Source organism: Manis pentadactyla, chromosome 2 (genome assembly GCF_030020395.1).
Source record: "Manis pentadactyla isolate mManPen7 chromosome 2, mManPen7.hap1, whole genome shotgun sequence".
Lineage (NCBI taxonomy): Eukaryota > Metazoa > Chordata > Mammalia > Pholidota > Manidae > Manis > Manis pentadactyla.
The window spans coordinates 177,668,557-177,685,901 of record NC_080020.1 but is presented as its reverse complement, the minus strand read 5'-3'; the positions used below and the strand labels follow the sequence as shown (position 1 = coordinate 177,685,901).

The 17,345-nt window shown below is 39.6% G+C and overlaps 1 protein-coding gene across 1 annotated transcript; it reads right to left on the bottom strand.

Moving 5' to 3' along the window:
- Positions 1-1,056: 1,056 nt before the first annotated feature.
- On the bottom strand, positions 1,057-7,869 carry GKN2 (gastrokine 2). The gene is made up of 6 exons (XM_036908238.2): positions 7,789-7,869; positions 5,755-5,808; positions 5,162-5,299; positions 3,170-3,280; positions 2,342-2,498; positions 1,057-1,272 (listed from the first exon to the last, which is right to left on the bottom strand). The coding sequence occupies exons 1-6, from the start codon at positions 7,798-7,800 to the stop codon at positions 1,190-1,192; spliced, it is 555 nt and encodes a 184-aa protein (XP_036764133.2). The 5' UTR covers positions 7,801-7,869; the 3' UTR covers positions 1,057-1,189.
- Positions 7,870-17,345: the final 9,476 nt, after the last annotated feature.

Genomic DNA, 17,345 nt, shown 5'->3' with positions numbered 1-17,345 from the left:
AGGAGAGGTGAGAGTGGAAAAAGAGAGTCTGCATCTTCAAACACCTAGTTCTAGCCAGCCCAGAGTCCAAAACTCCCTGTCCTCCTATGGTAAGATAGACACCCCCTTGCCTTGGTGAACTTGATTTGGGTCCCGTCCCTTGCAAACACCAACGTCCCAGCTCGTACATCCTACCATTCACTTGGCACATTGTTATATGCTCTTTATTGTTATCAAATGTTTTCATATCAGTGTCTCACTACCCCAACAAGAAAATAATTTTCTCGCTTATGGTGGTTTTGTCAGCATACCTATCCCCGGGCTGAGCACATGGTAAGTGCTTTCAACACATTTATTAATGGTTATTAATAAGTAGACACACAGCATTAGGAATAGAAGCAGTCGATAGCAGATAAAAATTCTTGTTAAAGTACTTCCTCTTTGTTCTGAACTTGCACCCGGCTGACCGGTCCACACGAGAACTAGCTATGTGACCCGGGAATCTGCTCATAGTACATGATTTATTTGGAATATGGGGAATTGCTTCCCTTCAACATGTTGCCTTGGCATTTTCGAGGTAGGTTCTCACTCCTGCTAAGATTTTCAGGAAGGTTCATCTTGCCCTGGGTGACAGGTGTTCCTCCCTCCCTTTCTCTTCACTCTGGGACAAAAATAAATCACAGGAGTGTTTGTCAAAGGAACTTCCTAAAAAGGGAAGTGAATGACGCTCCACGCTGGGTGCGTTGTCCAAGACCACTGCCTTCACCTGAGCAGTCCAGTTGCCTGATAAAAGTATACCAAACCCCGCCCCCTGAGGAGGCCACTCCCTCCTGCACCCCTGCTCCACCCAAGCTGCCCAGGTGTTTTGACTGACAGATGGTCAACTGGTTTAGAGGGCAGGTGCAGAGAGAGACTTGTGCCCAGCTGACCAGCCTGTATGTGACTCAGCTATATTATCTGGGAAGTTTCACACCTTATGCACTTGACTTGAAATCCTGGCAGTTTCTTTCCTTCTGTATATTGACATAATCGTGTTTGGCTTCCCTTGGCTGTTTACAAAAAAAGCAAACACCAGAGAACTGTAAATATAGTATTTATGTTTTACCACTGCATGTCAAAATGAGTTGGAGCATTGGAAAAGAATTAAATTTGGCAGCTGGGTGGAAATCGGGTGTACTTATTTGAAAAGATGAAACCAGTGGGCTGGTGCCTAAACGTGAATGTCTGCACAGACAGAAATTCCAAAGACGCCCAGGAGACCAGTCTTTGCACAGCCTGAAACACCAATAATTCCTGAAATGGGGGAAATGTTTAAAAGAAAGAGCATTAAAAAACATATTACTAGAATACAGAAAATCAATGCCTTTTTGTAAATGTCTCGACCAGGAGTTGTACATGCAATTTCATGTAATTTCAAAATTTAGGTATACTTGCATGGCAAAGGATCATAATACGTTAACTTAAATAACACTGACAATTCCTGGAAGCACCCTCTGGCTCAATCCTATTGAAGCTACAACATTCTGCGGTGAGGCATGCCTGTGTGTCTCCACTTGTAAGTCCTAATGACCTGACTAAAAGAAAAATATCCATACAAATGTTTTTCTGGGCAGTAGAAATTTTATAAAAGCTAATTATTTTCTTCTTTAGGCAACTTGCATGCCACTGGGGAGTTGGTTCTGTTGCATCCACTATCTATGGCCTGGCCTCTCTGCCGTCTTTAGAAACTTTGTGTAAAGTTACTGGCAATGGCTGCAGTGACACGTGTGACCTGGATGAATCAGGGCTTCTCTTGGACTATTTCTATCCCAGATTCTGAGAATATTTACATTTTTAACTGTCTTGAGGAATAATTGGCATAATATGTTTGCACATATTTAAAGTGTACAATGTGATGATCTGACATACATATATGGTTGTAGAATGATTACCAAGATCAAGATAATTATATCCAGCACCTCACATACTTGACATAGGTAATTCTTTTGCAAGTGTGTGTGGTGAGAATGCTCAATATCTACTCTCAGCAACTTTCAAGGATACAATACACTATCATTAATGATAGACACCATGCTGGACATTAGAGAATCTAATAGTTTTTCCTTGGTAGCTGGGGAACCTTTTCTTATTCCATCCTCTGTGTTGTCAGATTCTCCATCAGACTATGTGCTCCCTAGGGACACAGTTTTATTTATTTCTGTATCTTCATAACATTTTAGCACAATTTCACACATGGTAGCTATTTAATTCCCAAAGTAAGCCAAATGGAGTCATGTTTCACATTTACTTGTATTTATACACCTTACAGAGTGCCCAGCCAATTGAAAAATATTTGGTGAAGGAATGACTTATTGGTACTCACTTGTCTTTTCAACAACCTCCCCCTTATACAAGGGGACATTATTGCAGAGCTCCCTGATGGGTGACCCAAACAGGAACCAGTTCACTTCTGTGACCAGAGACGCTAGTGGGTTGTACTTGGCCCAGACGTATTTGTCAGAGAACATTTTTTTCAGAGCCTGGATTAGTAAAATAAAATGGGATAAGGTAAAAGATGTCACATAATCTGGAGTACCATTCTAAATGGTGGCTTTTTCCTCTTTCCGATTATTAAACAGGAACAGGTCAGGAATCTCAAGACATCATCTGACCACTTGGTCCACAGAGAAACCTCATTATTACCAATATTGCTTTGCTGCTGGTGACAATGAAACCCAGAGAGGGTGAATCTCATGCCAAAGGAGGCACAGACAGAAAGGTAAAGAGGGAGGATTAAACCCCAGGTTCCTAATCTCATGCTGTGTTTGTTTATTCTCTATATAATGTATTATTTCTTTGCACCTTTGTGTCATTGGATATTATAATTTCACTCATTTTTCTGTCAATCATTATTTGGTAGAGCCCTGCTCTGAGTAGAGAGGCTGTTCAGTCCTTTCTACAAAGACACTGGAATTTATTATAAGTTCTTGTATTGGGGGCCATATAGTGGAAATCAAGCTAAGAGATACACTCCTGCCCTCAAAAACAATAAACCTGAGAACACTTTATTAAGTGGAGAGCACCGTATCTCCAGTAAAGTATTATATATATAATATTAGGTCTTCTCCCTTCCCCTCTTCATTTCACTATAGGTACCACCAGTATTCCCTGGTTCAAGAACAGGCAATATTTAAGGGTCCCCCAGAATGACCTGCTTCTCATAGATGTACCGCTGGAGTTGGTCCAGAGCAGGAATGGCTTTATGGTCCATCTTCAGGATGAAGCAGGCTCCTCGGGACAGCACCCTGGATGCGATGTAGCCCTGGGGCAGCAAGAGCACAGTGACTGCCCCCTCCCAGCTCCCTGGGTTCTGAGCCCGGTGAGGGAGCTGGGCCTTGAGGAGAGCCAGGCAGGCATGGGGAGTGCACGTGACTGCCTTCCGCTCTGCAGGCCAGTCCACCCACCGCCTTCTTTTACAGAGCGTGTTTACTTTTTCACTTGTCATTTCCATCTCTGAAATTGTGCAGGCCCATGATTTGCACCCCACTTTTAATGTTTTGGGACCCAGATCTGTAGCTTGGAGTTTGAAAGGTGGTGAAGAAGCAGCTCTGGCTCTTTCTATTGATTTGTTCTGCCTCTTCCTCAGTTTGGAGGACAAAAAATATTCTTTAGAACTGAACTTTCCAAATGCACTGTGGATGTGTTAGTTACTAGCCACCTGTGGCTACTTACATATAAATGCAAACAAAATAAAATTTAAAAGTACTTCCTCTGTCACACATTTCAAGTGCTCAATATTCACAAGTGGCAAGTCGCCTCTGTATTGAGAAATGCAGATCTAGAACATGCATTTCCCCCATTGCAGGAAGTTCTACTGGACTGTACAGCTTTGGAGACTCTCCTTAACATGCCCACACCCACCCTCACCACCCCCACACCTCCGACACACACACACGCATGTTCCATCTATTTGCTCCTCCTTCTATCCTCTCTCCATCCTTTCTCTGTCCCAAGCTCAAGCTGGCTGGATGCGGATGGGCCGGGGAAGCTGGAATTGGAAGAGCACTGGAGGGTGAGGACCTTGCAGCCAGAAGGAAACAAAGACCATGTAATCTTCATCCAGAGCAGAACTCTCTACAGAGTTCCAAATAATTATACAGCCTATAAGGTTGGATACAGTATAGACACTTCTAGTTCCTGTTACTCACATCTCACAAGTTGCCAGCTCCTAAAATTCGAAAATAGACTGAGGCAAACCTTGAGGATAACCAAAGAGGCTTAAACCAAGTCCTAACCACTCTATTTTTTAAAAGACATTTGTGGGATTTCCCTGACATCTGCTTTAAAAAAAAGCAATGTCAGTGCAATTTCTTTTAAACTGTATATTCCAAAGCTCTGTGCTTTGAAAGGTGTCATGAATGCCCAATACCAATCAGGAAGAGGCATGTAAGGAGGTTTCTTTAAGGAAAGGAAAAAATAAAGCATGTTCCAATGCCCAGTGAGATGGCCTACAATCTATTCATATCCACAGTGCATGACTCTGCCCCAGGTAAAAGCAGGCTTGTAATCAAGTAGAATAAATGGAAAGCAGATAGATGAATAAAGGGACAAAAGACAGAACTAAGTTTTCTGAGCAGGTTTCTGAGACATCTTGTTAATACCAGTAAATGAAACTTGGAAATAGTTTGGTGTTTTTAGTTAAAGTATGTTGGTTCTTACAGAAGTATGATTTATTGCATATGCTATTTACATAGTCCAATGTATATAGTTGTTCTGCACTCCTGCTATTTTGTGATTGTTTGTTTCATGATTTGTTTTCTGCATAATTTTTTTATTGAAGCCCTAATTCATTTACTTATTCATTTGACACATAGTTGGGAGAGTCTATGTACCAGGTATTGTTTGGGCTTTGGTCCCTTTTTCAGGTCCTCTCTGAGCCTGTGGTGAAACAGTATTTGCCTGCTTCCAATTTCCAACTGGAAAGGTCAATCATGTGTTGGTGTGTTTCCCATCACACTTTTTGCCTAGAAATGATTTTCTATGCTTGTGTTTTCATTGATTATTGAAAGAGAAAAGCAGAAGGAGAGACATTCTGAAAGAATTGCAAGGAAAGATCTTGGAATTCAAATGCATAACAAATGGCTGACCCTCCACCCATTAGAAACCCAGTCTTGAAAAATCTTTAAGCTATCCTGCTGCTTACATGTTTATAGTCAAAAATTGTGGTGGAGGAGCATGATCCTGAATGAATGTTAACGATGGCGGTATTTTTTTCATTATCAATTGTCATTGTCTCCTGAAGACTGACACCTTTCTTGACTGGGCTGATGATGTTAAAAACCTAGATTGATGACAAAGACATAATGGTTTTTCCATAAATCATAGGCATTTGAAAGGCAACCCTCCCAGCAAAATAAAGCCCTCAACTTACTATGAACAAGGGTTTGAAGCCTGAAACCTCTGCACTGGCATGCCAAACAAAAAGCCTGTGCTAAAATAAGAGAGCAAAACTCTTGCGCATAGTTTACTATCTGACATGTGTGAGAAGTAATGACATCACAGAAAAAATTAGATTGACCGCATCTAAAGGGATGGGTTACATTTTTTAAGTTATTGCAGTTGGAAAGAAATAAGCAACCTCATTGTTTCTGTTGTTGGGTTATTTCTAGGAATCCATCCCAAACAGGGCATGTGGATTCTCTACGCCACTTCAGATTGTCTTGTGTCTTCCTCTTCCTCTCCCAATATATCTTCATATCCTCTCCAAGATATGAAGTCTGTAGTGAACCAGCTCACCTCATATCCATGAGATTGTGTCCCAAAGATGGCCACCACCACCAGAAATGCCACCTGAAAAACAGACCAGTCACATCCACTCTCTGTAGGGTGGTCATTGAGGATGGGGACACAAGGGGACACTAGACAGGACAAGCACAAATATCTCAGATAAACACCGAGAGACACTGACGAGTGGTCATGGATGGTCAACACTTGGTTTCCAAGATGTGAAACATGGCCATTCATTCACCAGGCATTTATTGAGTTTACGCTATTTGTCAGGCACAGGGTTCTACATCTGTTACCCAGTTCCCAAACCTTCCCAACCTCATTACCTTCTAAAGAGCATGTGTTCTGGTGCCAGGGAAAACTTGGGGCTGCTGAGCAGTGAGGAAGAATTCATTTTACTATGGGAAACCCCTAGCGTGATTCACACCGGGTTTGGATTACAGGGGCCAAGTTGTGTCGTCTGGTTTAAAAAAAGAAAATCAATTCCTTGAGACTGAGAGTGTAAAACAGATTTAAAATGGACTCACGGGTGGTAGAGAAACAATGGGTTCCCAAGGGAAATTATGAAAGTAGGATGCTTGGGGCGGCATGATTAACTTTTGAGACTGGCATCAAGGAACCCCCATATTCTCCTTAGTGAAGGCATGCGAGTGTGCGGGGCGAGCAGGCCCTGAGGCTGACACTGAGGCAGCGCCGACAGTGGCTGCAGTTACACAGCCCGCCCAACAAGCCGGTCCTGGTTTCGTGCTCCCTCTTCTGAACATCCCAGCGTACTACAGTAGCACTGAAAACAGCGGGCCCAGGCCTCTGCAGGGCGGCGGATGTTTTCCAGAAGTGGCAGTGGGACTCTTCTTCCTCCCTTGCACCTCGCCCACAACGTTTCTCTCCTGGTGACCGGGTGTGGAGTGTCTAACAGAGGCCTGCATGCAGATGCTCAACGTGCCTACTTGCACAGGGACATAGGGACGCGTCTTCTCTGACCCTAGGCCAGATCTAGTCCCTCTGACACACCTGTGTATTCTATTTAATGGGTCTAATACAGCCTTTGAACAGGTGGGTGGAGGGGCTAACTACCTTAGTGATACAATTAGAGCGCAGGAAGTGTCCCCTGCCCCCAAGTAACCACCCACCTAATTCTGTGACTCATTCAGCAGCACGGTTACTGGTTTGTGTTTCAAGGTTAGGTCTCCACTTGGGAAATCAAGAGACCCCTGGGAGAGGGAAGTCTTCAAGCTGACGCCTTATGGGGAGGTACTGATCATTGTGCCTTCTCCCTCTGCAGCTACCGGAGAATAAGGGATAGAGACAGGGGGAAGGACTTCCGTTCAGGATCAGAACACAGCCCACGGCTCCTGGAGCACTGCCGTGTGGAACTATGCAGACGATCAGCTGGAGGAGGAGGAAGGGAGGGCAGGGCAGGAATGCTTTGCCATGATCGGTCCTGTAAGTGGGGCCTAAGATGGCTAAATTTTAAGCCTATATCCCACATCTACTGGCTTGGGAAAATCACATTGCTCTGGGCCTGAGTCTCCTCCTGTGCCGAATGGGGTTCCTACTCAGCTCTTAGAGCTGTTGAAGTGAATAGATGAAATCTTTCATGTGAAATGTATAGCAGAGGGCCTGATATGTTCTTGGGAAATGGCATTTGCTATTTTATTATTATTATTGTTGATATTATTAGTTTTAAATTACCACTTCTCTTTTAGATGGTAAATGCTGCTGTCCTAAAATGCCTACATTCCCTTCAAAGCTCATAATAACGAATTATTATTAAAAATCCTCTAAATTAAAATTCTCTAGATATTTCCAGAATCATTTCCTTGTATATTTTAATAAACAGCTCAAAAAATGGACAATAAACAAATAAATATCTGACTTAATATTCAACACTTTTCCTTCCAAAGACCATATTTAATTGAATCACAGAAACCTAGCAGCATGAACAATTTGCCAAAGACTTCTGAAACCAAAGGCATATTGGATATGAACATTCTCTGCAAGCAGACATTGCAAGAGAATAAAGAAGCATAAACACATACTTACAAGGATTTTCATTTTGCCTGAAGGGAAGAAGGTGCTGGAGCAAGTGAGACTGCCTGGCACAACTTCTACCCTTTATAGTCAGTTAGCTTCAAGGTGTAGAAATCTCTTTCCAGAACAATCACTTTCAAAAAGGCCATGTCCATATCTCTGACACACCCTAGCAAACTCTTTTATCAGGATTGAAACACAAGCACATAACCTACATCAATGAAGTTCATTAGTTAATAATGAAAATTCACCACTTGGTCACTACGTAAATATTCCCTGCTTATCTGCTCTATGTTGCAGTTGAGGTTTCAATTGCCACCCTTTAAAAATATTGCCGGATTCTTGTTCTACACAAATATCTCATTGACATGGTAGGACATATTCCTAATACTTCTCCCTGATGGTAAAGTTCTCCCTTAAAATTTGAGTCGGGCCCCCACTCAATGTGTTTTCATCACTGCCCTTGATGTTGACTGCTTCCATTCAAGGAAAAGACGTGAGACTAGAGGTGAGGATAGTTGCTGGGGGAACTGCTTTGAGAATGAGCAAACTTACGATTTTATTTCTCTTCCCCTTTAGAACTGGTGCCAATTTCCAGAGATTCACAATGAACAAGACTCAGGGAAGATACTGCCCAATTACAAGCATTAGCCAAATATTTACATCAAGCCATGCCCCAAAGTCTGAAAACTATGTGTGATGTATCTTTGACTAATTTGAGGTGCATGGAGAAATTTTCATATTAAAAAAAAATAGAATAAAGTTTAATTCATGTAATTTTTATAATGCCACAATCAGAAATGGCTAGCTAGTGTTAGGAGGGGATCATGAACTCAGAAGGTGGGGAAATAAAAAAACAAGCAGTATCTATAAATTGCAAAATTGTTAAACATTGAGAATCACTACAGAAGCAAAGAAATAATATAAATGACTACATATATACTAAATGACTACATATATATATATATATATATATATATATACTACAGCTGGAATGACTTCCTAATTAACAGCTTAAAAAAATGGGACTTTAAAAAAGCAGACATCTGAGCAATTTGGGGGTTACCTAATACACTGGAATTCCCCTACCCTGGCTAATCAGCTAGGGGTGAAAGTAAAATGTACTGCCTTATTAAATCTCTCTGAGACCACAGCAGTTAGGATTGTAGTTTTGTAATACATCGCACTTTTCTCCCATATCTGGCTCCAAAGACCCCAAAAAAATAAGCCAGCTCCCCCACCTATAGACATGAGGGCACATGGAGGTGTCATACCCTACCTTCTCCTTTGCCCCTCTCCCTGTCCCCCGCCTCTGGGAGTTCTGAGTCTGTAGAGGTAATAATAATAACAGTTAACATTTATGGAATATTTAATATGTTCTAGCACTTTCTAAGCATATATTGATTCATTTGATCCTCATAACAACTCTGTAAGTTGCCCTCTATCATGTCCCATTTTCCAGATAGGAAAACTAAGGTGCTAGGAAGTAAAGTAACTCCTCATTGTTACCCAGCTTCTAAGGGCAGGAGAGGATTTCAGCCCAGTCTGATTCCCCCAGAGCCCACAACACTCTTTACAGGTACTATACAGCCTCTCTCATTAGTTGTTGGGCAAGTGTAACTTCTTGCCATACTGAGATGTGGGCATTTGCAAGGCAACTTCTGCTTCTAGAATGTTTCTTGACCAAAAGATAGACTTGGAAATGGTCAGGCCTACCTACGGTTCAAGGGTGAACACATTTAAATAGAGAGAATGTGACATTGTGTTTGTAAAAGTTGTCATAAATGAAATTCATTTTATTCAGTGCCCCTAGGGGGTGAAATCACTGTGGAGGGCCTCATGGTGGCTGTACCCACATCCTGGACACTGATGCAACAGGTGTGAGAAGCGTCATGTGGGCTCTGAAACTCCTCTGGGTGGTTCTGATCGAAAGAGTTGTTTCAAGTCCTGCCCAAACCCCTCGAGAGAAAACAGACTCAAACAAATTCATAAATTTGGCCAAAGTCATATGTACAGTTAGTGACAAATTAGGACTATGCCTCAGGCCATTAAAAGGACAATAAGGAAATATCACAGACAACTTTATGTCTGAAATTTAGACAACCTAAGTGAAAGAGACAAATCTTGAAAAACACAAACTGCCAAATTTCACTCGAGAAAAATTAAATACCTTGAATGGCTATATTAATGAAAGAAATTGAATGTGTGGTTAAAAACTTTCCCACAAAGAAAATTCCAGGTCCAACAGACAAAGTCTACCAAATATTTAAGGAAGAAATAACATCAATTCTACACAAATCCTACCAGAAAAAAGAAGAGAGAGAACACTTCCCAGCTCATACCCTGATAACAAAAATCAACATAAATATGAGAAAAGAAACTACAGACCAATATCCTCATAAACACAGATGCTTTGGATTAATGCAAATTAACACCAATACACACCTATTAGAAGGGATAAATATAACAATAAATGCTTTGGGTGAAAGAATCCAACAACCTTTATTTTAGACAGATTGAGCCAGATATAGTATATCCAGAGGTAAATGTAAAAATTAAAAAGAGTTGCAGAAGTAAATTGTGTACATACATGCATACATGAGAGAGAGATTGCAGAAATAGAGGATTTAGGTGTCATAATTTAAAAAGTAAGAGTTAAAATGGGTTAAAATTTATCAGTAGTTGAATACAGCAGTATATAAAAATAATTAATCATGACCAGGTGAAGATTTTCCTGGGAATTCAAGATTCATTTAACATTTGAAAATTGATCAGTATCATTCAACATATTAAGTACAAAAATAAAAAGCCATATGATAATCTTGACAGAAAAACTTTTGGCAAAATTCAACATATACTCATGATAACAACTACTAGCAAACTAGGAATAAAAAGGAATTTCTTCATCCTTATAAAGTTCATCTATAAAAAACTTTCAGCTAACATCCTACTTAAAAATTCATAAAAGAAACATTAATAAATTGGACTTTAGTAAAGTGAAAACTTCTGGTGTTCTAAAGACACTGTTAAGAACATGAAAATAAAATTCACAGACTGGGAGATAATATTTTGGATATTTTTTTGATAAAGAACTTCTATCCAGAACACGTAAACAACTTTCAGATTCAATAAGAAAAAAACATACATTTCAATTTTTAAAATAAGAGAAAGATTTGAAAAGATATTCAGATGGTAAACAGTGCTCAGATTCATGGTAACTAGGGAAATGCAAATTAACACAATACACACCTATTAAAATGGATACAAATAACAAACAAGCAAGTAAAACTGGAAATTCCAAGTATTGTCAAACATATGGAACAACTAGGACAATCATATATTGTTGGCAGGAAAGCAAGATGCTCAACGACTATGGAAATTTGGCAAGTTCTCATAAAGTTAAATGTAATTATCATATGACCCAGAAATCCTACTCCTTGGTATTTACCCAAGGGAAGTGAAAATACATGTGCACATTAGAACCTGTACATGAATATTTACAGTGGCTTTATTTGTAATCACCTAAAACAGGAAGCAAACCAAATGCCTTGGATAGATTGGATGGATAAGCTGTGGTATATTTATATAATGAAATAATGCATAGCAATAAGGAAGGACCCTCCCACTGATACGTCACACAGATGAACCTCAAGTGCATTACACTGAGTGAAAGCAGCCAGAATCAAGACTACCTACTGTATGATTCCATTTACCTGACATTTTGGAAAGAAAGAAACTAAGAGGATAGGAAGCATGAGTGGTTGTCAGAGGCTGGTGATGTGGAGTAGGGTTTCCTGTAAAGGGGCACAAGGAGACTTTTGGGAGTGATGGCAATGTTCTGTGTTGATTTCATTAGTGGTTTCATGACTGCATGCATTTGTCAAAATTAATAGAACTACAGAGTCATAAGGATAAACTTTACTGTTTATAAATTTTATCTCAGTAAGTTTCTAGCCAGGCTAAGAATAAGAGAGGACACAAATTAGTGACACAGAAATGAAAGAGAGGGGGCATCACTACAAATCCCAGTGATGTTAAAAGGGATACTACAAACAATTCTATGTTCATAAATTTGATAATCTAAGTTAAATGGACCCATTTCTTGAAAGATAGTCTACCAAAACTCACTCAAGAATAAGTAGAAATTGAATAAGCTTATATTCATTAGATAATTGAATCAATAATTACAATCTTCCAAAACAGAAAACAACAGGCCCAGATGTGTTCACTGCTGAATTCTATCAAACATTTAGAAAGAAATTATACCAATTCTCTACAATCACTTTCAGAAGATAGAAGCAGAGGGACTGCTTCCTCACTCAATCTGGGAGGCTAGTATTACTGTAATACCAAAAGAAGACATTACAAGAAAAGAAACCTACAGACCAATACTTTTCATGAATATAGATGCAGAAATCCTCAAGAAAATAATAGCAGTTAAAATCCAACAATGTTTAAAAAGAATTACACACCACTATCTAGCAGGTTTTACCCCAGAAATGCAAGTCTGGTTTAACATTTAAAAATCAATTAATGAATCCATCACACCAACAGGCTGAAGAAAAAAAATCTCATCATCATATCAATAGAAGCAGAAAAAGCATTCAACAAAATCCAACACCCATTCACAATTTTAAAAAAAAGAAACTCTCAGTAAGGTAGAAATAAAGGGGAACTTTCTCAAGATAGAAAATATTGACCAAAAAAAAAAAAAATCTGTCATACTTAATGGTGAGATACTCAAAGCCTTCCTGCTAAGATTAGGAACAAACAGGGATATTTGTTTTTTAACAACCACTTTTTAAAAACATTGTACTGGATGTTCTAACTAAGGCAAAAAAAAAAAAAAAAAGAAAAGAAAAGAAATAAAAGATATTCTGATTGGGAAGGAAGAAATAAAACTGTCTCTTTTTACAGATGGCATGACATGATCATCTATGTAGGAAATCTGAAAGAATCAACAAAAGAACTCCTAGAACTAATAAGCAATTATAGCAAGGTTACAGGACACAAGGTTAGTACACGAGTCAATTGTTTGCCTACATACCACTAATGGACAAGTGGAATTTGAAATACAAAACACAAAATCATTTACATTAGCACCAAAAAAATAATAGATAAACTTAGATATGAATCTAACAAAAAACATATAAAATCTATATAAGGAAAACTACAGAACTCTGATTAAAGAAACTAAAGAAGAACAAATAAATGGAAAGGTATTTCATGTTCATGGATAGGAAGACTCAGTAATGTGAAGATGTCAGTACTTCCCAACTTGATCTATAGATTCAGAGCTAAAAAGAAATGAGTTATCAAGCTATGAAAAGTCTTTAAGAAAACTTAAATGTATATTACTAAGTAAAAAAAGACAATCTGAAAAGGTTACATACTGTATGATTCCAACTATATGACATTCTAGAAAAAGCAAAACTATGGAGACGGGAGAAAGATTAATGGTTGCCAGGGGTTGGAGAAGAAAAGGATGAAGAGGTGGAGCACAAATTTTTAGAGAAGTGAAACTACCTTGTATGATACTTTAATGGTAGATATATGGCATTATGCATTTGTCCAGCATCACAGAATGAACACCAAGCGTGAACATTAATGTAAACTACGGACTTTGGTGATAATGATGTATCAGTGTAGTTTCATCAATTGTAATGGATTCACCCCTCTAGTGTTGATGTTGATAATGGGGGAGGCTATGCTTGTGTACAGGCAGAGGGTGTATGAGAAATCTCTCTACCTTCTCTTCAATTTTGCTGTTCACCTAAAACTACTCTTAAAAAATAAGTCTTAAAGAAAACTGTTCTAAAAAGGGGGGAAAGAAAAAAGAAATGAAAAACAAGTACAACAAATATAAAATAGTTACAGACCTACCTATCTTGATTGACTAGTAGTTAAAAATGGTAGTAGAAAGAATCCAACTATATGCATAACCACCTAAGTAATCTAATACACCATGTAAAAGACAAGTTTGGGTGGGCCAAAGAACAAGACACAACTATATGTTACATGCAAGAAACCCACTTTAAATATAAAGACACAGAAAAGTTAAAACTAAAGAAGTGAAGAAAGATACACCATCTAACACTAATTTTTTTTAAAAGCTGGAGTACCTGTATTAATTTCAGACAAAGCAGACTTCAAAACAAGGAAAATTATCAGGGTTAAAGGGTGGCATCAAATCATGATAAAGGGATCAATCTCCAGGAAGAGATAACAATCTTTATTATGCACCTAACAACAGAGTACCAAAATACATGAGGCAAAACTTAATAGAACAGCAATGAGAAATAGAAAAATCCCCTATTCCAGCTAGAGACTTCAATATCCCTCTTGCTGTGTTGATAGATCAAACGGGCATAAAACCAGTAAAGATACAGTTGAACTGAACAGCACCATCAATCCATTGGATTTAATGGACACAGAATATTTCATTCAGCAACAGCAGAACACACATTCTTCTCAAGCTCATATGGAACATTCACAAGATTACATTCTGGGCCATAAAACACACCCTAACAATTTAGAAGAATATGTTTTTAGACCACAGTGGAATTAAATTAGAAATCAATAGCAGAAAGATAACTGGAAAATCCCAAAATATTTGGAGATGAGAAAATGCTTCTCCATAACATAGGGATCAAAAAGGTCTGAAAAGAAATTAAAAAGAAACTTGCTAAAAAGTTAACAGTTATTATTCTGAGTAATAGAATATGTGCCAGTTATTTCTTTGATGATTTTCCATGTTTTTTTACAACTTCCTTTGAGTTACTTTCAAGATCAGAAAAAAAAAGAATTAGATTATCTTTAAAGAGAAATGTTTAAAAAGTAGAATTTACAGGCTATGATGAGCTGCTGTGTAAAGGAGGAGGAAAGGGTGGGGAATCAGTGTTGAGGATAGCTGAGGCCTTACCTTGATTGACTAGTCATTTAAAATGGCCATTAAATAAATAGAAATTATAGAAAAACAGCCTGTTTAGGGACTAATGAAAATGGTTTGGTTTGGAGTCCATTTGATTTTGAGGCATGATTATTAAATACATCTAACATATGCAATTGTAAAACTACAGAATTCTGATGAAAGAAGCCAAAGAACAAATAAATGAAAAAGTCTGCAGCTTGGCAGGCTTTGGTCTGTTTTTCTGTCACGTGGGGTGGCTCAAGTGTTCAGAATAGAGGAGGTCTTGTGGAAAGAATGGGAAAAGATGATAAAGAGGAAGATCAAGGGTATAATCCAGCCCCAGTGCTGGAGGGACAGACTGAAGGAGAGAGACAAGCAATTGTTCAGGTGGTAGAAGCAGCAGCTGGAATAAAAATGGGAGAAAGGGCTATCATGGAAGTTAAGGGAGGAGAGAATCTCAAAAAAAAGAAGCTATCAGCATCAAAAAAAGTACGAAGAAGTCAAATCATATGAGTCCTAAAAAGATACCAGCTTGTCTGAGACTTCAGGGTCAGACTCCCTCCCCGCCTCGCTCACTTTGCCAGGCCTACCTGTTTACCCGTCGGGCCTGAGGCCCTATCGCAGTGGGTGAGCTGTGACTGGGAGGGCAGCGAGTGGAATCAGAGAATCAGCGTGATTCCTTTAAGGATTATAAAGGGAGGGGAGAAATAGGTTCTCTGTATGAGGAATGCAGAGTTAAGGGACGGTTTTAGGTTTCGCTTTGTTTTTAATATTGGGGACATTTGCCCATACAAATCCTTAAGAAGCAGCAAACCAACAGGAAGATCGTGAGGTTTGAGGAAAAGGACAGCTATCTGATGGAGAAGGTGGGCATCAGGTGGCAAAGGTAGGAAGTGCCACCACACGTAGGCCCCGCTCCAAGCCACCAGTGCAAACTCCACTGTCCCAACGGGCTTCACTTACGAAACACAAATTCAAAAACAGAATTATTAAGAATTTCAAGATGGCAGCTGCAAAACCCTAAACTCAGATATGGGGCTATCTTCTGAGCTGAGCCCTGTGTGTCTACACTGGCCACATGTCCTTAAAGCCAGCCTTGCCCTCCATCTAGATTTCAGTATCTTGGAGTATGAAAAACTGGTCATTTTGCCTCTTTGAATCTTCATTGCCCTTGTGCTTAACTAGGACATTGCATTAGCAGGAGCTTGATGAATTGTTGTTAATTGGTTATTTTTCAACATAAGAAAATAAATAAGGGATTGTAGGCCTCTTATTCCATTGCTGAGCAGCAAGTGAAAAATCTTCCCTGGTCTGGGTGAGGGGAGCTGGTTCTTTATTTAAACCCAGTGGGAACTCTGAAGAAAAAGTGCACTCCAGAATAAGTCCCAGAGGATAAGCTCTATTAAACATTTCTGGGAATTGGAGGCCTGGGGGTGTGGGTAGGAGGAGAATATAAGTGAATTAACATGGAAGCTCACAATTCCCTGAGGCTCTTCTGAGGAGCCAGTATCTTCATGTGAGGATGTGTTTACCCAGAAGTGAAAAGATTACATGTGTGTATGTTTTATAATCTAGGGTTTAGAAAAGGAAACCAATTCAGATCAGTCATCCTACAGAAAACTCAGTGAGTCACAAAATCATGCTTCAGTGGCATTAGAGCAAATTCTCTACTTTATCATCTTCCACTAGGGAAGCCACAGAGGTAGGTCAGTGAGGGGGCCGCTGGGTCCCCAGGTCGGCTCTCACAGATGTCACACCCCAGTGCTCACCACCTGGGGTCTGATTTTCCTCTTCCAGTGTTCAGTTCAGTCCTTCCCAGGCCTCAGTGCTACAGCGGGAGGAACACACTTTCAGCATGAGCACTGTCACACCGCTTTCTCTAAACTGCTTCAACATGAATAATGAACAGGGGATATGTTTTATTATTTCCAAGTTGCCTGTGAGATAATTATAAAGCAACGTGTTGCTGTCACTTTGAGCATATTTTCTCCAACTCCTTTTCTGAATGGATGTACTTAACCAGTTTGATTGTTGTTTATGAGGATGAAAAGTAAAATTATTCATCAGTATGCTCTTTATCTCCACTTCCACGTATTTTATTACAAGTGATGTCATCACACAGGAGACCTTCTTTTAGCACAATTGTTCCAAACCCTGTTTACAGCACGCCAACACACAAGGTTAACAACCGATCTGAGCATAAAAGATCATCGGTGGCCTCTGAGGGGATCCAGAAGGCTTGGCAAATGCAGTTGGACACACATGTAAGGGCACGAGAAAGGCAAAGTTATATACATGTTGGAAGGCAGTGCTCTCAGGGGAAATAACGAAAGGGAAAGGCTCTGTGATTCCATAGGAAAGGGCTCCCTCCACTTTGCTGTCATTTGGAAAGCATTTCTCTCCTATAAAAAAAACAACTATGTAATAAGCATGGATTTTCTGGCATTCAAAGCTTTCTAGCAATAATTACTTAAACGTTATTGTACATGTTCCTATTGCTATTTTTTTAGATGCATCATTCCTGGCCACAAGCACATACGGAATATTTGGTGCAAGCACGCCACTGCTACCAGCCCCGTGAATGGCAGCCTCAGGCACCAGAACTGGAGTCTTAGCTGCAGGCCAGTAAACCTAGAGCACCAGAGCATGGAGCAGGCAG

What these genes read in the sequence shown, in the direction of transcription:
- GKN2 (XM_036908238.2), bottom strand. An exon ending in CACAATCTCATGGATATGAG is followed by an intron (nt 5,300 to 5,754) that starts GTGAGCTGGTTC and finishes TCATCAATCTAG; the next exon opens with GTTTTTAACATCATCAGCCC. An exon ending in GGAGGTTGTTGAAAAGACAA is followed by an intron (nt 1,273 to 2,341) that starts GTGAGTACCAAT and finishes CCCCCATTTCAG; the next exon opens with GAATTATTGGTGTTTCAGGC.